This window comes from Camelina sativa, chromosome 4, assembly GCF_030686135.1.
Source record: "Camelina sativa cultivar CO46 ecotype springtype chromosome 4, ASM3068613v1".
NCBI lineage: Eukaryota > Viridiplantae > Streptophyta > Magnoliopsida > Brassicales > Brassicaceae > Camelina > Camelina sativa.
The window spans coordinates 26,990,808-27,009,266 of record NC_141883.1 but is presented as its reverse complement, the minus strand read 5'-3'; the positions used below and the strand labels follow the sequence as shown (position 1 = coordinate 27,009,266).

The 18,459-nt window shown below is 34.6% G+C and overlaps 4 protein-coding genes and 1 pseudogene across 6 annotated transcripts; 4 read left to right on the top strand and 1 right to left on the bottom strand.

Moving 5' to 3' along the window:
* The first annotated feature begins 2,733 nt into the window (after positions 1-2,733).
* On the top strand, positions 2,734-3,602 carry LOC104782034 (auxin-responsive protein SAUR22-like). Its single transcript, XM_010506849.3, has one exon. The coding sequence runs from the start codon at positions 2,991-2,993 to the stop codon at positions 3,396-3,398; it is 408 nt and encodes a 135-aa protein (XP_010505151.1). The 5' UTR covers positions 2,734-2,990; the 3' UTR covers positions 3,399-3,602.
* A 315-nt stretch (positions 3,603-3,917) lies between these two features.
* Positions 3,918-9,788, top strand: LOC104782033 (kinesin-like protein KIN-5C). The gene is made up of 23 exons (XM_010506848.2): positions 3,918-4,277; positions 4,400-4,529; positions 4,620-4,778; positions 4,884-5,233; positions 5,313-5,451; positions 5,561-5,658; positions 5,769-5,925; positions 6,066-6,135; positions 6,290-6,366; positions 6,515-6,568; positions 6,653-6,733; positions 6,815-6,926; positions 6,995-7,081; positions 7,166-7,341; positions 7,476-7,637; positions 7,717-7,824; positions 7,931-8,089; positions 8,169-8,252; positions 8,332-8,537; positions 8,616-8,717; positions 8,849-8,958; positions 9,102-9,253; positions 9,341-9,788. The coding sequence occupies exons 1-23, from the start codon at positions 4,219-4,221 to the stop codon at positions 9,536-9,538; spliced, it is 3,030 nt and encodes a 1,009-aa protein (XP_010505150.1). The 5' UTR covers positions 3,918-4,218; the 3' UTR covers positions 9,539-9,788.
* A 2,016-nt stretch (positions 9,789-11,804) lies between these two features.
* Positions 11,805-15,403, top strand: LOC104782032 (beta-fructofuranosidase, insoluble isoenzyme CWINV4). 2 transcript variants are annotated; one of them, XM_087510931.1, is made up of 5 exons: positions 11,805-12,180; positions 13,249-14,108; positions 14,200-14,606; positions 14,701-14,815; positions 15,001-15,403. In XM_087510931.1, the coding sequence occupies exons 1-5, from the start codon at positions 11,994-11,996 to the stop codon at positions 15,181-15,183; spliced, it is 1,752 nt and encodes a 583-aa protein (XP_087367057.1). In that variant the 5' UTR covers positions 11,805-11,993; the 3' UTR covers positions 15,184-15,403. The 2 variants fall into 2 exon arrangements, with proteins under 2 accessions (XP_087367057.1, XP_087367058.1); XM_087510932.1 differs by having other exon boundaries at positions 11,886-13,141.
* Positions 15,404-15,677: 274 nt separating this feature from the next.
* On the top strand, positions 15,678-16,342 carry LOC104784216 (putative calcium-binding protein CML32 pseudogene; annotated as a pseudogene). The gene has a single exon (XR_015597222.1). The product of XR_015597222.1 is annotated as a putative calcium-binding protein CML32 pseudogene (transcript).
* Positions 16,343-16,986: 644 nt separating this feature from the next.
* Positions 16,987-18,132, bottom strand: LOC147946251 (ubiquitin-ribosomal protein eL40 fusion protein). The gene is made up of 4 exons (XM_087510930.1): positions 17,943-18,132; positions 17,751-17,837; positions 17,534-17,636; positions 16,987-17,221 (listed from the first exon to the last, which is right to left on the bottom strand). The coding sequence occupies exons 1-4, from the start codon at positions 18,043-18,045 to the stop codon at positions 17,128-17,130; spliced, it is 387 nt and encodes a 128-aa protein (XP_087367056.1). The 5' UTR covers positions 18,046-18,132; the 3' UTR covers positions 16,987-17,127.
* Positions 18,133-18,459: the final 327 nt, after the last annotated feature.

The window sequence follows — 18,459 nt, the reverse complement described above, 5'->3', positions numbered from 1 at the left end:
TAGCAATCTCTATAAATAGAGGAATCTTTGTAAATAGAGGAAAAATAGGGTTCCTCTATAAATAGAAGAATAGAGGAAAAAATAGAAATCTATATTTTAGAGGTGAAAATAGAGGACCATTGAAGTAAAACTCACCTCTATTATAGAGTTCCTCTATTATAGAGGTTAAAATAGAGGACCATTGGAGATGCTCTAAAGATACTCTATTTTTTCCTCTATAAATAGAGGTGAACTATTTTATTTGCAAAGTAATCATCTTAATCTTTAACTTCTTTTATTTATGACCAAAATAAATAAAATAAGTATTTTTAAGAATTAATAATATAAATTTAAGTATAAATGTTTATTCTAAAATATTGAGACTATCATTTGCAAAAGATAATTTTATGAAAGTGTTACAAAATTTAAAGTAAAATGGATTAGTTTGCAATTTTTAAAAATAAAAAGTGTTAATTGTAAAATAAAAATAGAATCTATTGGGAATATTCTTTTATAGAGGGAAAAATAGAGAAAACCATTGGAGCAAAACTCATATCTATTATAGAGGAAAAAATGGAGAAAACCATTGGAGATGGTCTTATAGAGAAGGGCGATCGGAAAAATTATTTGCAACCCCAACATTGTTTAAGCAATTGATTATTTTTCAATTACTAAAAAATTCAATTTCGGGACCACTGAGCCCAAACACAACATAACTGCAATATTTTGGTCCATTAATGGTATATATTATAAAAAATAACTTATACATAAACATTTCTGATAATGTTCAATGGACTATGTTTAACATTTGAAAAAAAATTAATAGACAACATCCTCTCTAATGTACTTTAATAAAATCGCACAACCAAACAACCAAACAACCGCAAAATACAACGAAACAACGGCAAACATTGTATCAAAAAATATTATGTACACTCAAAACGTATGTTACACTCTATTACATTCATTAATTATATATTGTATATTTTTCTCCCCAAATATTTTCTTATAAATTTGTACACTATCATATTTAATTCAGAAATTTTATTAATATAGAGATACAATCCTACTATACTACATTTATTTAAAATAGAAATATTTGAAAATTTTCTCCCGCGCTGTAGCGCGGATCAGATCCTAGTTGGTATTACAAAAATGTTTTCCGTAAGTAAGAAAAAAAAATATTCGGAGTCAATATTTTTTTTTCTTACTTATACAAAACTAATCAAATGTTCTCGACCTACACCTAGGAAGGTTGGTGTTGAGTATTTCCAACCCAATCATTAACTTGGCACTAATCATGTATAACAAACGGAAAATTATACTAACAATTGAATCAACCGTTTTTAAAAGTGGATATAAAATTTGATACACTTTTGTTTTCTTCCTCATGCTGACCATTAAGGTCAACAGGAAGTTATTAATATGTACTTAAAAAAAAACTAGGGTAACGAGCACAGCTAATTAAAATATATATACACATAGAGATAATGGTAACAACTAGAAGTTGTAATCGGCTCTCGTTGTATAGGAGTCGGCCAAGATAGCCGGCTAGAGAATCATTCTTTTCTACAAATATACAATAATAATATTCATATGACTTTTAGTCAAATATATAATCATAGATGTATATGATATTATTTTACATATATGACACGTATATCTCAAAAATAATATTTTTTTTAAGTTATATTGCATATGAGATTATCCACTTATAAAAGTGTTATATTTTGTTTAACTGTCTACTCTTAGTTGTGTGGTTTCTCCATAGATCGTCATCTTATGATTATCTATGAATTTCTAATTAAGATACTGATAAGTTTTGAGTAATAAATTTAATGAAAAGGAAAAACTAAAGAGTGGACAGCTCCCGGTTTAGGTCGTGAAGAACAAATACAATCGTCAAAACTGAATCATTGATATATCTAAAAAAATGCAGTTTCTCATTTTCAAACACAAGTAAATACTTAAATATGGATTACAAAACTTTTTTTTTAAATCCTTTTATAACCATCAAACTAACCACATTCGAATGATTTTCGATTTATGAATGATATTATTATTAGGTTAATCACCAAATTCATGCACATATGTCAACATGCAATTAGTGACTCCAACTCACATATTATTATATTGGTATAATTTATACACTAAAATACGACATTACTTATGACATCTTACCTACTACGAAAACTATATATGTACATGGTTAGATGCACATGCACAAATGTAACAGACATCACTTTAAAATACTTGATTGATATCAAAGCATATGTTTAAGAAACATCACTTTAAATACTTGAGCTTATATTAAAACACCTGTTTGCTTAATGGATTCCCTACTTTTTGTTTTCATCCATCGATTTAAATAAAAACTCGTCTTTTGGTATATATCCGATAAGGCATTGGATGATCACCATTCACCAAACCCCTTCATCAGAAAATCATTAGTAATATATACAATTATTGGTTTATTTTGTAAAACAAGCAATCATCTCGTTACTTAAAGGGCCATCTATATAATCTTGAATCAAGCAAGAATGACATCTCAGATAGTATTAAATTAAATGTCACGGACCGTATATACGATTACGTACGAACATCCGTGATAACCTATCGCTTGCGTAAGGTACTAAGGTAAAATATAAAAGTAATGTTATAGATATTGATTCATTTTGGTCTCCAAAAACACATATCACGTAACCATGATTTGCGACGAGATATATGCATTTTGATTGCTATTATTAAAAGTTCATTTCCATCCGCCAAGAAATGCACCCCACTATTCGAAGTCAACACAGACAAACAAAAAATTACGAAAACAAAAATTAAAATAAAGTCAAAAGCTCGCTAGATAGACATCTCATCTTGGTATATAATCACCAACCATCTTCTAATTTCTTCCATTTTATTCATTTCACAATCTCAAATTCTTCTACATATCTTGAGAGTTTCCAGAGAGAACAAAAAAGACAAAAAAAAACCGTAAAATACGAAGAATAAAAATAAAAATGCTGGGAAAAAGAATAGCTTCGTTCAAGAACTTAGCCAAGAAAGTGAAGAGCATCAACACGACGACGAGAAGCGGAGGAGAGGGCGGCTCCGAGTCAACACATAACGAGTCACTTCTGATGAGCGAGGCGGAGGAGGCGGCTATGGCGACAACAAAGACGCCAACGGGGACGTTCGCGGTGTACGTAGGGGAAGAGCGCGTGAAGCGCGTGGTTCCGACAAGCTATTTGAACCACCCTCTCTTTAGGATGCTCCTAGACAAGTCTCACGACGAGTTCCTCTGTTCCGAGCAGAAGGTTATGTTGGTCGTGCCTTGCAGCCTATCCGTTTTCCAAGACGTCGTGAACGCCGTCGAGTCTTGTAACGGAAACTTTGATTTCGGCGATTTTGTCGAAGAGTTTCTATAATTTAATATTCTTCTTTATAATTTTATTAATCTTTCTGAAAACGTTTTTCTAGGTCTTTTTTTCTTTTTATAAGGAAATTATATATACTCATTAGGATATGATTGATTGATTGTGAAATTTGTGATACATTGAACACCCCTTTGTTGCGTGGTGTGGAATTTGTAATTTTTTTTTTTTTAATTCCATAATCTAATTATGATCTAAGTTATTATACTTTAAATTATCAAGTAGTTTAATCTAGTACTTGGGTTTCCTAGGCTTCCATTTGACCTGAATGCTTGGTCGCTTTTTCTATGGTTCAAACATGTTTGTATGTTTGTGTGAAGACTACATGTTGGCGAGTTGTTTAGCTAGTAATCCAACATCGTAGACTGCGACTCCGAGTCTGTAAAACGTTACAATCCATTTTTGAAGATATGTTTGGCGAGTTTTTTTTTTTCTTTAAGCGGGGTCAGTTGGGCTATAATGGGCCGAGATATAAAACATGGACTTTAAGGGAGGGACACGTGAATCGTCGGCACGTTGAAGAAGGGAAGGGTAATATGGTAAAACTGTAGGAAGAAGCGTTAAAAATTCAAAAAGAGAAAAAAAGGAGGAGCGGCTCTTCAAATAATTTCAAATCTCACATATCCAGTCCACTCCACCCCGCTCTCTCTCAGATTCCGTCGCCGGTGAGATAAGAGAAGAGAGAGAGAGAGAGAGAGAGAGATTCAAATAGCGAAAAAAATTTCGGATCTTGGGTTAGCAGTAAGTATAAGAAGGTATAATTGGATATTTGAAATCAGTATCTCTGGATTCGCCGTCGGTTCGTCGCTTCAAGATGTCTAGCCGCCACGACAAAGAGAAAGGCGTTAATGTTCAAGTCCTCCTTAGATGCAGGTCCAAATCAATTTCTCTTAATTTTAATTTTAGGGTTTTGGGTTCAATTTTGGGGTATATTCCCACTTTTTGTATGTTCAAATTGAATTTAGGTTTTGGTTTCGCTACTTTAATTTTGACAGGCCATTTAGTGATGATGAATTGAGGAACAATGCTCCTCAGGTTCTCACTTGTAATGATTTGCAAAGAGAAGTTGCTGTTTCCCAAAACATCGCTGGGAAGCACATTGATAGGGTTTTCACTTTTGATAAGGTATATAACAAAATTAGTTTGCCTCTATTGGGGGGGGGGGGGGGGCTTTGTTGATGAGTAATCTACATGCTGAATGTGTGTTGAACACAGGTGTTTGGACCATCAGCACAACAGAAGGATTTGTACGATCAGGCAGTTATTCCAATTGTGAACGAAGTGCTTGAAGGTTTTAATTGTACAATATTTGCATATGGCCAGACTGGTACAGGGAAAACTTATACTATGGAAGGAGAATGTAGAAGGTCAAAGGTCTGTTATTTTGTTTGTTGTTGTGTGTTTGCCTTTTTTTTCTAAGGTTTGCTGGTGTTGTTTCATGTTCTTAAGCTATTTTACCTCTATATTTAACTGGGACAGAGCGCACCTAGTGGAGGTCTTCCGGCAGAAGCAGGTGTTATACCTAGAGCTGTAAAACAAATCTTTGATACGCTTGAGGGTCAGCAAGCTGAGTACAGTGTTAAAGTCACGTTTTTAGAACTCTACAATGAAGAGATTACTGATTTGCTTGCTCCTGAGGATCTATCTAAAGTTGCTTCTGAAGATAAACAAAAGAAGCCGTTACCTCTAATGGAAGACGGCAAAGGTGGTGTTCTTGTTAGAGGGTTGGAGGAGGAAATTGTGACAAGTGCCAATGAAATCTTTACTTTGCTCGAGAGAGGTTCTTCTAAACGACGGACTGCTGAAACATTCTTGAATAAACAATCTAGGTAACGCATTTTGATCCTTGTGTTCTTTGCTCATTAATGTCCAAGATGTCGGCTACTTGATAAAATCCTTCACTTGCAGTCGGTCACATTCGCTCTTCTCAATAACTATACATATTAAGGAAGCTACTCCAGAAGGTGAAGAACTAATCAAGTGTGGCAAGCTGAACTTGGTTGACTTGGCAGGATCAGAAAATATTTCACGTTCTGGTGCTAGGGATGTAAGTTGTTTCTCACTGTTCAATCAAGTTTGGAGCATCTTTCCTCTCATCTTCTAGATTTTATGTCTGGTCATGTGCGAGATATAATCAATAGCATTTCTCTATCTAGGGCCGGGCTCGAGAAGCTGGTGAAATAAACAAAAGTCTTCTTACATTAGGACGAGTGATCAGTGCTTTGGTTGAACATCTTGGACACGTTCCATACAGGTTAAACTTCTTTTTTTTTTTCCAGGGGTTCTTTTCTTTACGTTAGGGATCACATAGCAGTGTTTCAAGTTATGCTGAATCCTATAATTGTTTACTGCAATGAAATTTAGGGATAGTAAGCTCACCCGTTTACTACGTGATTCACTTGGTGGGAGAACAAAGACATGTATCATAGCAACAGTTTCACCTGCCGTTCATTGTCTGGAGGAGACCTTAAGTACTCTAGATTATGCACACAGGGCTAAGAATATTAGAAACAAGCCAGAGGTATTAATTAATCTATCAATTATGTTTACTCTTTCATTCATAAATTTTAAGCCTCTATTTCATTTTTCTTGTTCCCATTCAGCCCAACTATTGAAAAGTTGGAATTCGTTTGCGTACTCTTATACATTTCGTTGTGGCAGGTTAACCAGAAAATGATGAAATCTACTTTGATTAAGGACCTTTATGGTGAAATAGAACGACTTAAGGCTGGTAAGTGGCATTCGCACTGTAGCTGTTGATAGAATAATTGTGGAGGGATGGAGTACTTATACTAGCTTAACAAATTTACTTGCTACAAAAAGTCTTCTGGTCTGGCTCCTCTGCTTGTCTTTTACTCATATGTTTTCTTTGCTTGTTTATCTAGAGGTGTATGCTTCCCGTGAGAAAAATGGTGTTTATATGCCAAAAGAGAGATACTATCAAGAGGAGAGTGAAAAAAAGGTATTGAGTTTTTGCGCACAATTGTTTCTCAAAGCAGAATTCATTAGTTGAAGAAACAAAATGATCATTTGACCTTAGAGGACATGGTAACGTCTAATTGTCTCTTAGTTTTTCTACTAATGTAATACTTTTATACTCTATTTTGTAGGCAATGGCTGAGCAGATTGAACAGATGGGTGGTCAGATAGAGAATTATCAGAAAGTTAGTTCGTCTTACTCTGTCAATCATTTTGAACGTTAGTGTCAGAACATGTGAACAAATTAATTTACATATTTTTGTGACCAGAAACTTGAGGAGTTGCAAGATAAGTATTCCTGTCAAGTGCGGGACTGCTCTGATCTGACTAGCAAGCTAGATACCACTGAGGTATTTGTTATTTTGTTTGGATTTACTTTTGTGCTATATAACTATATCAATATGCTCTGAGACTTCAACTGTGTTATCTAGAAAAACTTGAGTCAAACATGTAAAGTGCTTGCTTCCACAAACGAGGAATTGAAGAAATCTCAATATGCCATGAAGGAGAAAGATTTCATCATTTCAGAGCAGAAAAAAGCTGGTAATTTCTTTTAACATTTTCTCTTATCAAATGCTTGAAATTTCTTCTAACATGTTGCTTTTTGCCAGAAAATGTACTGGTTCAACAAGCTTGCATTTTGCAATCCAACTTGGAGAAAGCTACTAGAGACAATGCTTCATTACACCAGAAAATTGGTATGGGTTTTTACTATTTTTTTGCTGTCTCTTCATTAGTAATTTCATAAGAATTGTATGTGATCTTGATTTACTGCTTTGCAGGAAGAGAGGACAAGCTCAGTGCGGACAATAAAAAAGTGGTCGACAGTTATCAAACAGAACTTTCTGAACAAATTTCCAATTTGTTCAATAGGGTTGCTTCTTGTTTGTCTCAGCAAAATGCACACCTTCAGGGTGTTAACAAATTGTCCCAGTCTCGCTTAGAGGCACACAACAAGGTATGAAACTGTTTTGTTCTTTTGGTTTATCAATCTTTGAGTTATGTCTTGTTATTGTGTCTTTTCAAGGGTAGCATAAAATTATGCGGGAAGTCGTTAATAATGTAACACTATTTGCAAATTTGTTTGTCTAGGCCATTTTAGAAATGAAAAAGAAGGTTAGAGCTTCAAAGGATTTATATAGTTGTCACTTGGAGGAAGTGCAGAACGTAGTTCGGTTGCACAAGGCAAACTCGAATGCTTGTCTTGAGGAAGTTTCAGCATTGACGACTTCAAGTGCATGCTCCATAGATGAGGTACGCCTTTAATTGATGTCCTTTTCTTTTAGTAACTTTTGTGGTGTTTTTAAAGTAGTTATATCTTGTCGATTTTCAGTTCCTTGCTTCAGGAGATGAGACAACATCATCGTTATTTGATGAACTTCAGAGTGCTCTCTCGTCCCATCAGGGAGAAATGGCTCTCTTTGCAAGGGAACTGAGACAGGTCAGTGCACTGAAATATAAGATTTTGTAGGTAATTTATATAATAGCCTTGGCGATTTACAAGAGTTGTTTACTTATTGTCTTTCTCCTTTTTTCCTAATTTACAGAGGTTCCACACAACAATGGAGCAAACACAGGAGATGTTTGAATACACGAGTACGTTCTTTCAGAAGCTTATGACAGAGTCTAAAAATGTTGAGAGTCGTGCTGCAGAAGCGAATGATAGTCAAATAAACAGCATTATCGATTTTCAGAAGACTTACGAGGTCATGATACTACATCTCTTCACGTTGCCTGCCAAACATCTTTGCTTGATCCCATCTATAACTGATTTATGTTGTGCAGGCTCAGTCAAAATCTGATACAGAGAAACTTATAGCGGATTTAACTAACCTAGTCTCAAGTCACATTCGTCGTCAACATGAATTGGTTTGTTGCTTCTTCTGTCATTTGTTTCGCTCTCTCTTCCACTTTATGTTACTTAAATATGTATTATTTTGCCTGGCAGGTGGATTCAAGACTCCACAACTTTAAAGATGCCGTCTCTTCCAACAAAACTTTCTTGGATGAACATGTCTCTGCTGTTAATAATCTGGCAAATGACGCAAAAAGAAAATGGGAGACATTCTCCATGCAAGCTGAGAATGAAGCCAGAGAAGGTGCTGATTTTTCGGCTGCAAAACATTGTCGAATGGAGTTACTGCTTCAGCAATCGTAAGTTCCTTACTACGTTTTGCAATTCCTTTGACTTACAGTTTTTCAGTTATGCATTTTAACTTTTCTATGCGTTAGTGTGGGCCATGCGGAATCAGCTTTTAAACACTGCAAGAGAACTCATGAATCTCTAAAGGAGATGAACAGTAAGCAAGTCACAGATGTCTCTTCACTTGTTAGGTAATTGGTTAAAGTTGTGAAGATACATATCTGAAATTCTGACCTCTTCATACCTTGTAGAAAATTCACTTCATCTACATTTATGAATTCCCTTATCAATGCATAAACTTCAATATACTTGTTTGGTTTAGGTCTGCTTGTAATAATAATGAGCAGCACGATGCCGAAGTAGATTCCGCAAGGACTGCGTCTGAAAAAGATGCAAGACAGAAAAGCGATGAGATAATCCAGCAAATTGACCGTGAGTGTTCTTTCTTGCCCATGACTGTTTGTTTCTTTTGTCCAATTTGAATAAGTGCATCTACTTAGGCCTAAAAAAGTTTCTTGGCTTGATCATTATTTTCCCAACCATGAACTGATGATGGTATCCTTATAATCTTTCAGGCATGTCAGAGGACGAAAAAACATCTGTATCACAAATATTGGAAAACGTCAGGTCGCATGAAAAATCTCTTCAAAGTTTCCAAGAGGATCAGTGTTGCCAAGCCAGATGCATTGAGGATAAAGCTCAAGAAACTTTCCAACAAAAATACATGGTAAGTTGTTCCGCACAGCTTAATAATAACATATTTTTTCACTCTTAGAAGAGCATTGACCCCAAGCTCTCTTTTGGTGAACCGCAGGAATATGAGCCAACAGGGACAACTCCAATGAGGAGTGAACCAGACGTCCCAACCAAAGCCACCATTGAATCACTACGAGCCATGCCAATTGAGACATTGCTTATAGAATTCCGTGAAAACAACTCGTATGAATCCTTTGCGACCAAGGAATCGAAACCACAACAGCTAACACGGTCGCCTCTCTCACAGGTCAACTAGGGAACCACCTCTGTTCCATAACATGCTCTTCTGTATTCGAAAACCTCAAACCAGTGTCTGTCTGTAATACTATTATCTGTGTACACATTTGTGGAAGTGTGGGATCAATGAATGAAGAGTCAGATGCTTCTGACACATTTTTCTAGGTTCGAAGTGTTGAAAATAATCCCTTACTTTGGATTATACTTTGTTCGCTTACATTGAAATTGTAATGTATGACTTCTTGTTTCAGAGAGGGTTTGTTCTAAAATATCAACATAATGCGAATCTTGGATCCTTTTTGCTCATGATGTGCATGCATATACCACTTGATCACTTTCTATATATGACTCAACCACGAAGATGCTTTCAAATCCCAACAATGAACATTTTAAGTGGGAAGTCAAGTAGCATTTGTGAAATCGTAGTCACCGTGCCACTCAGAAGATTCATCTTTCTCACTTCCCATGAGAATTTCTAAATATCATGAGCATGAGAGATTCTCATAGAATCCTCTTTTACCATTTTAAAAGAACAATTATGAACATCTTTTTGTTCGTGCTCATTTACCAAAGCTTTACAACTCAGCAACTGTTCACTTGTGATTTTAATACAATCTCATTTGTGTATATATATAAAGCTTAAGAGGACATGTTATGACACTGGTAGTGTCAAATATGGTTTCTATATCAAGCTTTTGGGTATTAGGTCATTCATTATAGAAAGTGGGAACATCAATAAAAGTGGAATTTTCTTTTATGAATTTCTTCTCATTCAGTTAAGTATGGTGATAGTCCCTGCAGGTTCATATACACAAAAGATGCAAGCAAAAAGTGTTGTAGGTGTAATTGATGTTTCAAAATTATAGCAATCGAATCATCATAACCAGCAAAAAGGTTGTGGAAGCATTACTAGTTTTTTTTGGCAAACCGGAATTGTTAAAGAAAAATAAGAGATATTCGGACTTTGAAGCATACCGGAAAATTAGGTTTATATGTGAAACTAAGTGCATAGATATAAACTGCGGGAAGACTCTTTGCTTCACTTTTTGGCATTATGATGATGTGATGGCAAATTGCTCGGATACAACCGGACATATAACATAAGATTCGTTATGTCTCGAGCATTGTCTCTGAAGGTTCCGGTTAAACCATTTCTTGACTAGATCGATTACTTATTGTAAAAAGAAAAAAAAATGAATTTTAAAGAATTTTTTTATCATCAGGCTTCAGACCATATATCAATGTGACTAAATTATATATTAGAGTAATTTGAAGAAGGTTTTTTTTTTTCGTTTATAAACCATAGAACCGTCCTAAATACTTGTTTCTTTACTACGTAAGATAAAATAGTAAAAACGATTATATATATAATAAATATATAATTAATGGTTTCCTGTAAGCGACAATATTTTTTTTAAGTATTAAAAAAAAAGAAGAAAAATAATAGTTCCATCTATTTTGGTTTTTTTAACTGAAAAACAAAATTGATAGGACACATTAGTTTTGTTCTAGTATATTTTTCACCAAGTTGAACATTGAAATCGGAAAATATCGATTTTTGAGTAATAAACCGCAATGTCAAAACCGAAAAAAATGAGGCATTAGTGTGGTTGTCTTCCAAAACACTTTTGGTGCTCAAGCAAACCACTATATATATAAAATCAGTTAGTTATATGGTGGATAATTATCTCCTAGTTGTGCGGTCATCCATACGAAAAGATAATTACCATGCATAAGCGATAATTACATAATTTGCTGTCCAAAAAAAAGGTATAATTTTCTGCTCCACTAGATATGATCCCATCAGCTGATATCATTTGGGTCTTTCTAATAGAAATAATTCGTTGTTGACAAAAAAAAATTAAAATTATCTAAAATAACCACGTTACATATAAACGATATTATAAAGTTTTCTCATTAAAAATAATTCAATCCTAATAAATAAACTTTTGTTAGATTTTTTTGGTTTGCTTAAAATAATACAACCTATCACTTGAGCAACAAATCTCAAAGAAGTTATGCATGGAAACCTAATCAGTTCATACATATTTCAATAACAAACTTTGATTAAAACATCCATTGAATTGAATTATATATGGGCAATTTTTTTCTAAAACTAAAATTTTTGGACAGTCACACACTAGAAAGCCCTAGATATAAGGAATAAAACTGTCGACCAAAAAAACTTCAATTTGGATAAAATAGAAAAATATTAAAATATCAAAATTCAACCTGGATGTAAATTTCCCTAATAATAGTTGGAGTAAAAATCTCTAGATCGGATTAACATTATCCTAAAAATTATCTACTTGGTTATCTTCCTCCTCATACTTCGTCTCTATATAAACATTATGCAACAAACTACTTTGGCACTATCACATTATCTCCTTCTTCACGTTAATACATGAACGCCCACACACACACACACACAAACAAACAAAAAAATATACTCAGATCTTGAGTCTTTTTGATCAATGGGTGTTTCAAATATTGTTTTTGTCTTGTTATTGCTTGTATTAATCAATTTAAGCAATAATAACATCAAACGAATTGACGCATTTCATCAGTTTTACGAAGAACTGCAATCTGAATCAGTCAAGTCAGTGAATCATCTCCATAGACCTGGTTTTCACTTTCAACCTCCAAAGAATTGGATTAACGGTACATTCATTTCTCTCCCTCTTTTTTCAAATATAATTTGGTTAGACATATTTGTTTCTAATTGAGTGTTTAAATGATTTTGGTATTGATGTTTCGTTTTTCATTTTCTGTTAATTTTTGTAAGTTTCTGAAATGAGAGTTGATTCCACTACAACTGCTTCCTAGATCTAATAACAAGAAGAAGAAAAAATCATCCGTTCCTTTATTACTCTCACGTATGATATGACTACGTCATTCCCTACAAATATGAGGGGAAATAATTATTTGCATGGGATATTTATATTTACTCCTGTGATCCTATCTATATTTATGTATGTGTGTGCTCGTGAAAAGAAAATAATTTTGGTATATAGAGTATTAAAGTTATTTATCTATAGAAATTCACATTTTCATTAATATTAAACCCAGCATATATAACGTGAGAACACAGCTATATATGCTTTATTTATTTTGTATATAAAAACTATCCCTTATTTATATATGCATACGAAGTTCACATATTTCACACAAAGAAACACAGCATATATAACGTGAGAACACAGCTACGTTTATTTTTTTCTGTATAACTTCTCTTTTTTTGTTTGGTGTTTGTGGCCATAGCTTGCTATAATATATCTTTTCGAAAAGGGAATTTTTGTCTGTGAGTGGGATTGAACGTACTTAGTTTTAAGCTTGTCAAACTCCGTCTTAAACATAATTGTTAAGATCAAAATCTTTATTTTTTTATATAGATTTTTGTATATAGAGATCCCGTATTATCCTTAATTATCCAAATATTTACGTTTCATATTTAGTTAAACCTACATCAAAATCCCATATTCATCGTTATACTCTTTTCGTATTCTCGAATGCTCTTATCTTATCCTATTTTGATCGAAATCAAATTATACTAACCTCGTTTTTTTCTTTGGTTTCATTTATTTTCATGTGGCATCCTCGACAATCCTCATAGATCCAAATGGTGAGTTTATCATAAAAATACTTTTTTTTAATATAATTATACACATACATGATACACATCGTAATTGTAATACACGAGATAAACTAATTTGAGGTATTCGGGAACAGGTCCAGTATACTACAAAGGTTTGTACCATCTCTTCTACCAATATAACACCAAAGGTGCAGTTTGGGGTAATATTATATGGGCACATTCGGTTTCTAAAGACTTGGTTAATTGGGAGGCTCTTGAACCGGCCATTCATCCCTCTAAATGGTTCGACATAGGCGGTACATGGTCCGGTTCAATCACAATCGTACCGGGAAAAGGACCCATCATCCTCTACACCGGTGTTAACAAGAACCAAACTCAGATGCAAAACTATGCTATCCCGGAGGACCCATCAGACCCATACCTAAGGAAATGGATTAAACCGGATGATAACCCCATCGCCATGCCAGACTATACCATGAACGGTTCAGCATTCCGTGACCCGACCACGGCTTGGTTCTCTAAAGACGGGCATTGGAGAACCGTCGTGGGGTCAAGAATAAAGCATAGAGGAATAGCTTATATTTATAGAAGCCGAGATTTCAAGCATTGGGTCAAAGCTAAGCACCCTATTCACTCCAAACAGTCAACCGGTATGTGGGAATGTCCTGATTTCTTCCCGGTTTCCATAACCGATTTCGAAAACGGTTTAGACTTGGATTACACCGGTGCAAACACCAAGCATGTGTTGAAGGTCAGCTTGGACATAACCCGGTACGAGTATTACACGCTTGGTAAATACGATCTTAAGAAAGACCGGTACATACCAGACGGTAATACTCCTGATGGTTGGGACGGTTTAAGATTCGATTACGGTAATTTCTACGCATCTAAGACGTTCTTTGACTACAAAAAGAACAGAAGAGTCTTGTGGGGTTGGGCTAATGAATCAGACACCGTCCAAGATGATATTATGAAGGGTTGGGCTGGTATTCAGGTATCTATAATTAATTAAACCCATACTTTATATGTTATATACTCAAAAAATTTATGTTAATAACTAATATATATAACGAAATGATATATAGTTAATTCCAAGAACGGTGCTTCTTGACTCAAACAAGAAGCAATTAGTGTTTTGGCCTGTTGAAGAAATAGAATCATTGAGAGGTAATTACATTCGAATGAACAACCATAACATCAAGATGGGTCAACGAATAGAAGTCAAAGGGATTACTCCTGCTCAGGCTGATGTGGAAGTGACCTTCTACGTCGGAAGTCTAGAAAAAGCTGAGATATTCGACCCGAGCTTCACGCTCAAACCATTTGAGTTGTGTAAGATAAAAGGCTCAAACGTGACAGGTGGTGTAGGACCTTTTGGTCTGATCACATTAGCAACTCCTGATTTGGAAGAGTACACTCCTGTCTTCTTTAGGGTCTTCAAAAATGCTTCAAATCATAAGCCTAAAGTTCTCATGTGCTCCGATGCTAGACCGTACGTTTCCATGCGTGATCTCTCTATATATGCTTAATCAACTAATATTAAATATGCTTTGAATTTGCTAATGAGGCATTTTCTTCTTTTATAGTTCGTCGTTAAAGCAGGACCAGGGTCCGCTCGCAAAGGATAGGATGTATAAACCATCGTTTGCTGGTTTTGTGGATGTTGACATGGCTGATGGAAGGATCTCACTTAGGAGTTTGGTACGTATAAATTTGAGAATCTTTTGTATTTTTGCTTGTTTATGTTATACTATACAATGTGACATAAATGAAATTTGATTTACAAATATATGTATTGATCATTCGGTAGTAGAGAGCTTTGGAGCTCTAGGTTTGTTTATGTTATACTATATAATGTGACATAAAATGGAATTTAATTGTTACAGATTGATCATTCGGTAGTAGAGAGCTTTGGAGCTCTAGGGAAAACGGTGATAACGTCAAGAGTGTATCCAGTGAAAGCAGTACAAGAGAATGCACATTTGTATGTGTTTAACAATGGAACTCAGAGTGTGACCATAGAGAGTCTCAATGCTTGGAACATGCAACGTCCTCTGCAGATGAATTAATGATGGAGATCATTAATTTAGCTCCTCTCTCTATAATTTAGCTAGATACTGTGACATTAGGAAGAAAAAAAAAACATTGGGATTTTATGTTTTTATGATTGATCATTTGCTCTGCGCAAGTTCATACTTTAATTTACGTATGGACTCTTGTACCTTTAATGTCTCTAATAATATATCTCAATAAAAATAATTTCAGAAAAATAATAGGAGAAAAAGAAAAGGAAACTTTGTGTTTGTTTTTGTTTTTCCAATATCTTTTTTATAGAAAAATGTAAAATATCGCTTTTTTTTTCTTTTTCCAAAACAATAAAGCTTATAATTTTGTTAAAAGGATATAAAAAATAGTAAAAGGATATAAAAAATAAGTAAAAAGATATAAAAAGTTAAGTAAAAAAAAAGGAAAATTACATGTCAAAACCAAATCGTTATAAGAATCTAAACAATATCAATTATCTCTATAAATACAGAGTATTGGGGTTTCGAACTCTGCACACACAAAAGTTTTACATCTATCAATAGCCATATTATTTAGAACACAATGTCTGTAGCACAAATCTTCGAGAGAGTCGACAAGAACAAGGACGGGAAAATATCATGGGATGAATTCGCCGAAGCTATTCGAGTTTTCTCTCCAGAAATAACGTCCGAAGAGATTGATAAGATGTTCAGGGTCCTTGACACTGACGGTGACAACCAAATTGACGAGGTGGAGTTTGCTTCCTGCTTGATGCTTAACGGGGAAGGAGAAGAGGACGATGAAGAAGTTCATCTGAAAGAAGCTTTCGATATGTATGATAAGGATCGTGATGGAAAGATATCAGCAAGTGAGATTCATATGGTATTGAAGCGTCTTGGAGAGAAGATAACAATGGAGGAATGCGTTGGAATGGTTCGAGCCGTTGATAAAAACGGCGATGGTTTTGTGGACTTTGAAGAGTTTAAGATTATGATGACTTCTAACAAGATGTAGTCACTCTGATCTTCTTCTTTTAATATATTTTTTTGGGTTTGTTTTGTTTTAAGTTTTTTGATTTTAGTTTGATGATCTTTTACCAATTATCGAATGATTTTGTTTGGATTTATCTCTATCTTTTTTTTTTTTTTGTTAAGATTTTCTTAGATGTGATTTTGTTTCGATACTAGCTCTAGTTGATTTCAATTAATTCAATATTTTCTTTTCAAAAAAAATTATAACATCAAGAATGGGTCAACGCTTTGTTAAAGCAAGACAAGGATAGTAATTTATAAACTAACGTTCGTTGGGATGTTGATACAGCTGATAGAAGCATCTCTCTAAGGAATTTGGTACGTCCCTATAATATTATATGAGCACCTTGATATATTTGCGTTGCGTGTTTACGTTATTACACTCTTGACACATAACACATGCATAAACAAGCTCTCTACTACAGACAGAATGATCAAATCGTTGGTCATGTGTTTTAGTGTTTAACAATGGAACACAGACTATGACCATAGAGAATCTCTCAATGCCTGGAACATGCAACATCCTTTGCAGATGAGTGATAGGGCTCCTTAATTATAGTTCTTCTCTCTATAACTTAATTATAGTTCTTCTCTCTATAATTAGAGAGCCTCTACATACTCTCTTTTTATTTCGTCTTTTCATCTTCATCGTTATTGCGAGTTTTTTTTGTTAAGTATTTGTTTGTTATGTATTGGACTATTCATTTGGTTAAACTTAAAATCCTGAATGCGCTCAAGAGAATTGTACTTGAGATGAAAGACCTACCAACTATGAAGTAACCTAGCAGAGATTTTAGAATTTACCAAAACCAAAAAAAACCAATAACAAGATTTACTAATAATAAGAATCAAAATTTACTGAAACAATGTTTGTCTCAGAACAATAGAGATGTGTTTTTCTCAAGGGGAAAACAAAAAAATATGACAAAAAAAAAGAAAGAGATTGGTGAAAACAGATCACTTGATCTTCTTCTTTGGCCTCAATTGGTTACTGTGGCCACACTTCTTCTTCCTGCAGTTCACAGCCCTTGGGTGCAGACGAGCATAACACCTAATAAACAACCAACAAGTCAACTCAAAACAACTGAGACACAATCTTCACACAAAGACACTGATCTTAATTAGACAAAACAACTTAAGCTTTCATTTTACATTGAATGGTAACAGCACACAGAACAATTTACGTTCATGCTCTCAAGACATGTAAGAGCAACGTTCGATACGAGGACAAGAATGGCTCAACAAAATGATATGACATAGACTAACTGGATCAGCTAAGTTAATTCCCCATGATTACTATCAAACATAGCAAACTCAGGACAAGAAAGTAAAAGAGAGGTTTAAAAAGAAAAAAGAAGCTTACTTGCGACAGATCATCTTGTCTTGATTATACTTACGAGCCAAAGCCATCAAAGAAGGCTCAATGATACCTCCCCTCAGCCTCAGAACAAGATGCAGTGTCGACTCTGTTTACCAAAAAAAAACCAAAACCATAAATTGAAAATCAACAAACACTTATAGCTAAAACTAATTACATTTTCACAGAGAATCCAAATGAGAAAACAATTAAGAAAACAAACCTTTCTGGATGTTGTAGTCAGCCAAGGTGCGACCATCTTCAAGCTGTTTCCCGGCGAAGATCAACCTCTGCTGGTCCGGAGGGATTCCTGAAACAGATGAAAAACACTATTCAATAAGAAGATATCATAATTTCAAAAAAAAAAAAAAAAAAAAAAGCAAAAGCCACAGAGTCAGCAGTAACGTTATTATACCTTCCTTGTCCTGGATCTTAGCCTTGACATTGTCGATGGTGTCACTGCTCTCGACCTCGAGGGTGATGGTTTTCCCAGTTAGTGTTTTCACGAAAATCTGCATCTTTTGCACGTTTCGTCTTCCTCCTTCGCTTCGCCGGAAATTTCGAAACGGCGTAAAGAATTGTAAAAAACGAAACTTTATACTTTCTCCCATTTCTAGGGTTTTTGTGTTTGATTTACTAAACTGATGGGCCTTTCATTCCAAAGCCCATTAAACTTATGGACATCTCGACATTCCTTATCGTATGACCAAGTTTTTTTCTTTTCTTGTTTTGTTTTTGAGATTCATTCATTTACTCTCTCTCTCTCACACATGTGATTTGACCGCTATTCTTGTTGATTCACGTATTTCATTCGATCGCCTTAGTGTTTCACTCCGGTCATGAACTGGCCATGGGTGAACAAATCGTTGTTAGTACTCTCCCAGAGCAGGGTTTTTTTAGAGCTACCGACCAAGACTCGAAGTCAATAATCA

Coding starts and splice junctions, on each gene's coding strand:
- LOC104782034 (XM_010506849.3), top strand. CDS start 2,991: ATGCTGGGAAAAAGAATAGCTTCGTTCAAGAACTTAGCCAAGAAAGTG.
- LOC104782033 (XM_010506848.2), top strand. CDS start 4,219: ATGTCTAGCCGCCACGACAAAGAGAAAGGCGTTAATGTTCAAGTCCTC. Junction 7,082..7,165: donor TTCATTACACCAGAAAATTG/GTATGGGTTTTT, acceptor ACTGCTTTGCAG/GAAGAGAGGACAAGCTCAGT. Junction 8,538..8,615: donor GAGTTACTGCTTCAGCAATC/GTAAGTTCCTTA, acceptor TCTATGCGTTAG/TGTGGGCCATGCGGAATCAG.
- LOC104782032 (XM_087510931.1), top strand. CDS start 11,994: ATGGGTGTTTCAAATATTGTTTTTGTCTTGTTATTGCTTGTATTAATC. Junction 12,181..13,248: donor TCCAAAGAATTGGATTAACG/GTACATTCATTT, acceptor ATTCGGGAACAG/GTCCAGTATACTACAAAGGT. Junction 14,816..15,000: donor GGATCTCACTTAGGAGTTTG/GTACGTATAAAT, acceptor TAATTGTTACAG/ATTGATCATTCGGTAGTAGA.
- LOC147946251 (XM_087510930.1), bottom strand. CDS start 18,045: ATGCAGATTTTCGTGAAAACACTAACTGGGAAAACCATCACCCTCGAG. Junction 17,838..17,942: donor TAAGATCCAGGACAAGGAAG/GTATAATAACGT, acceptor CATCTGTTTCAG/GAATCCCTCCGGACCAGCAG. Junction 17,637..17,750: donor TGACTACAACATCCAGAAAG/GTTTGTTTTCTT, acceptor TTTGGTAAACAG/AGTCGACACTGCATCTTGTT.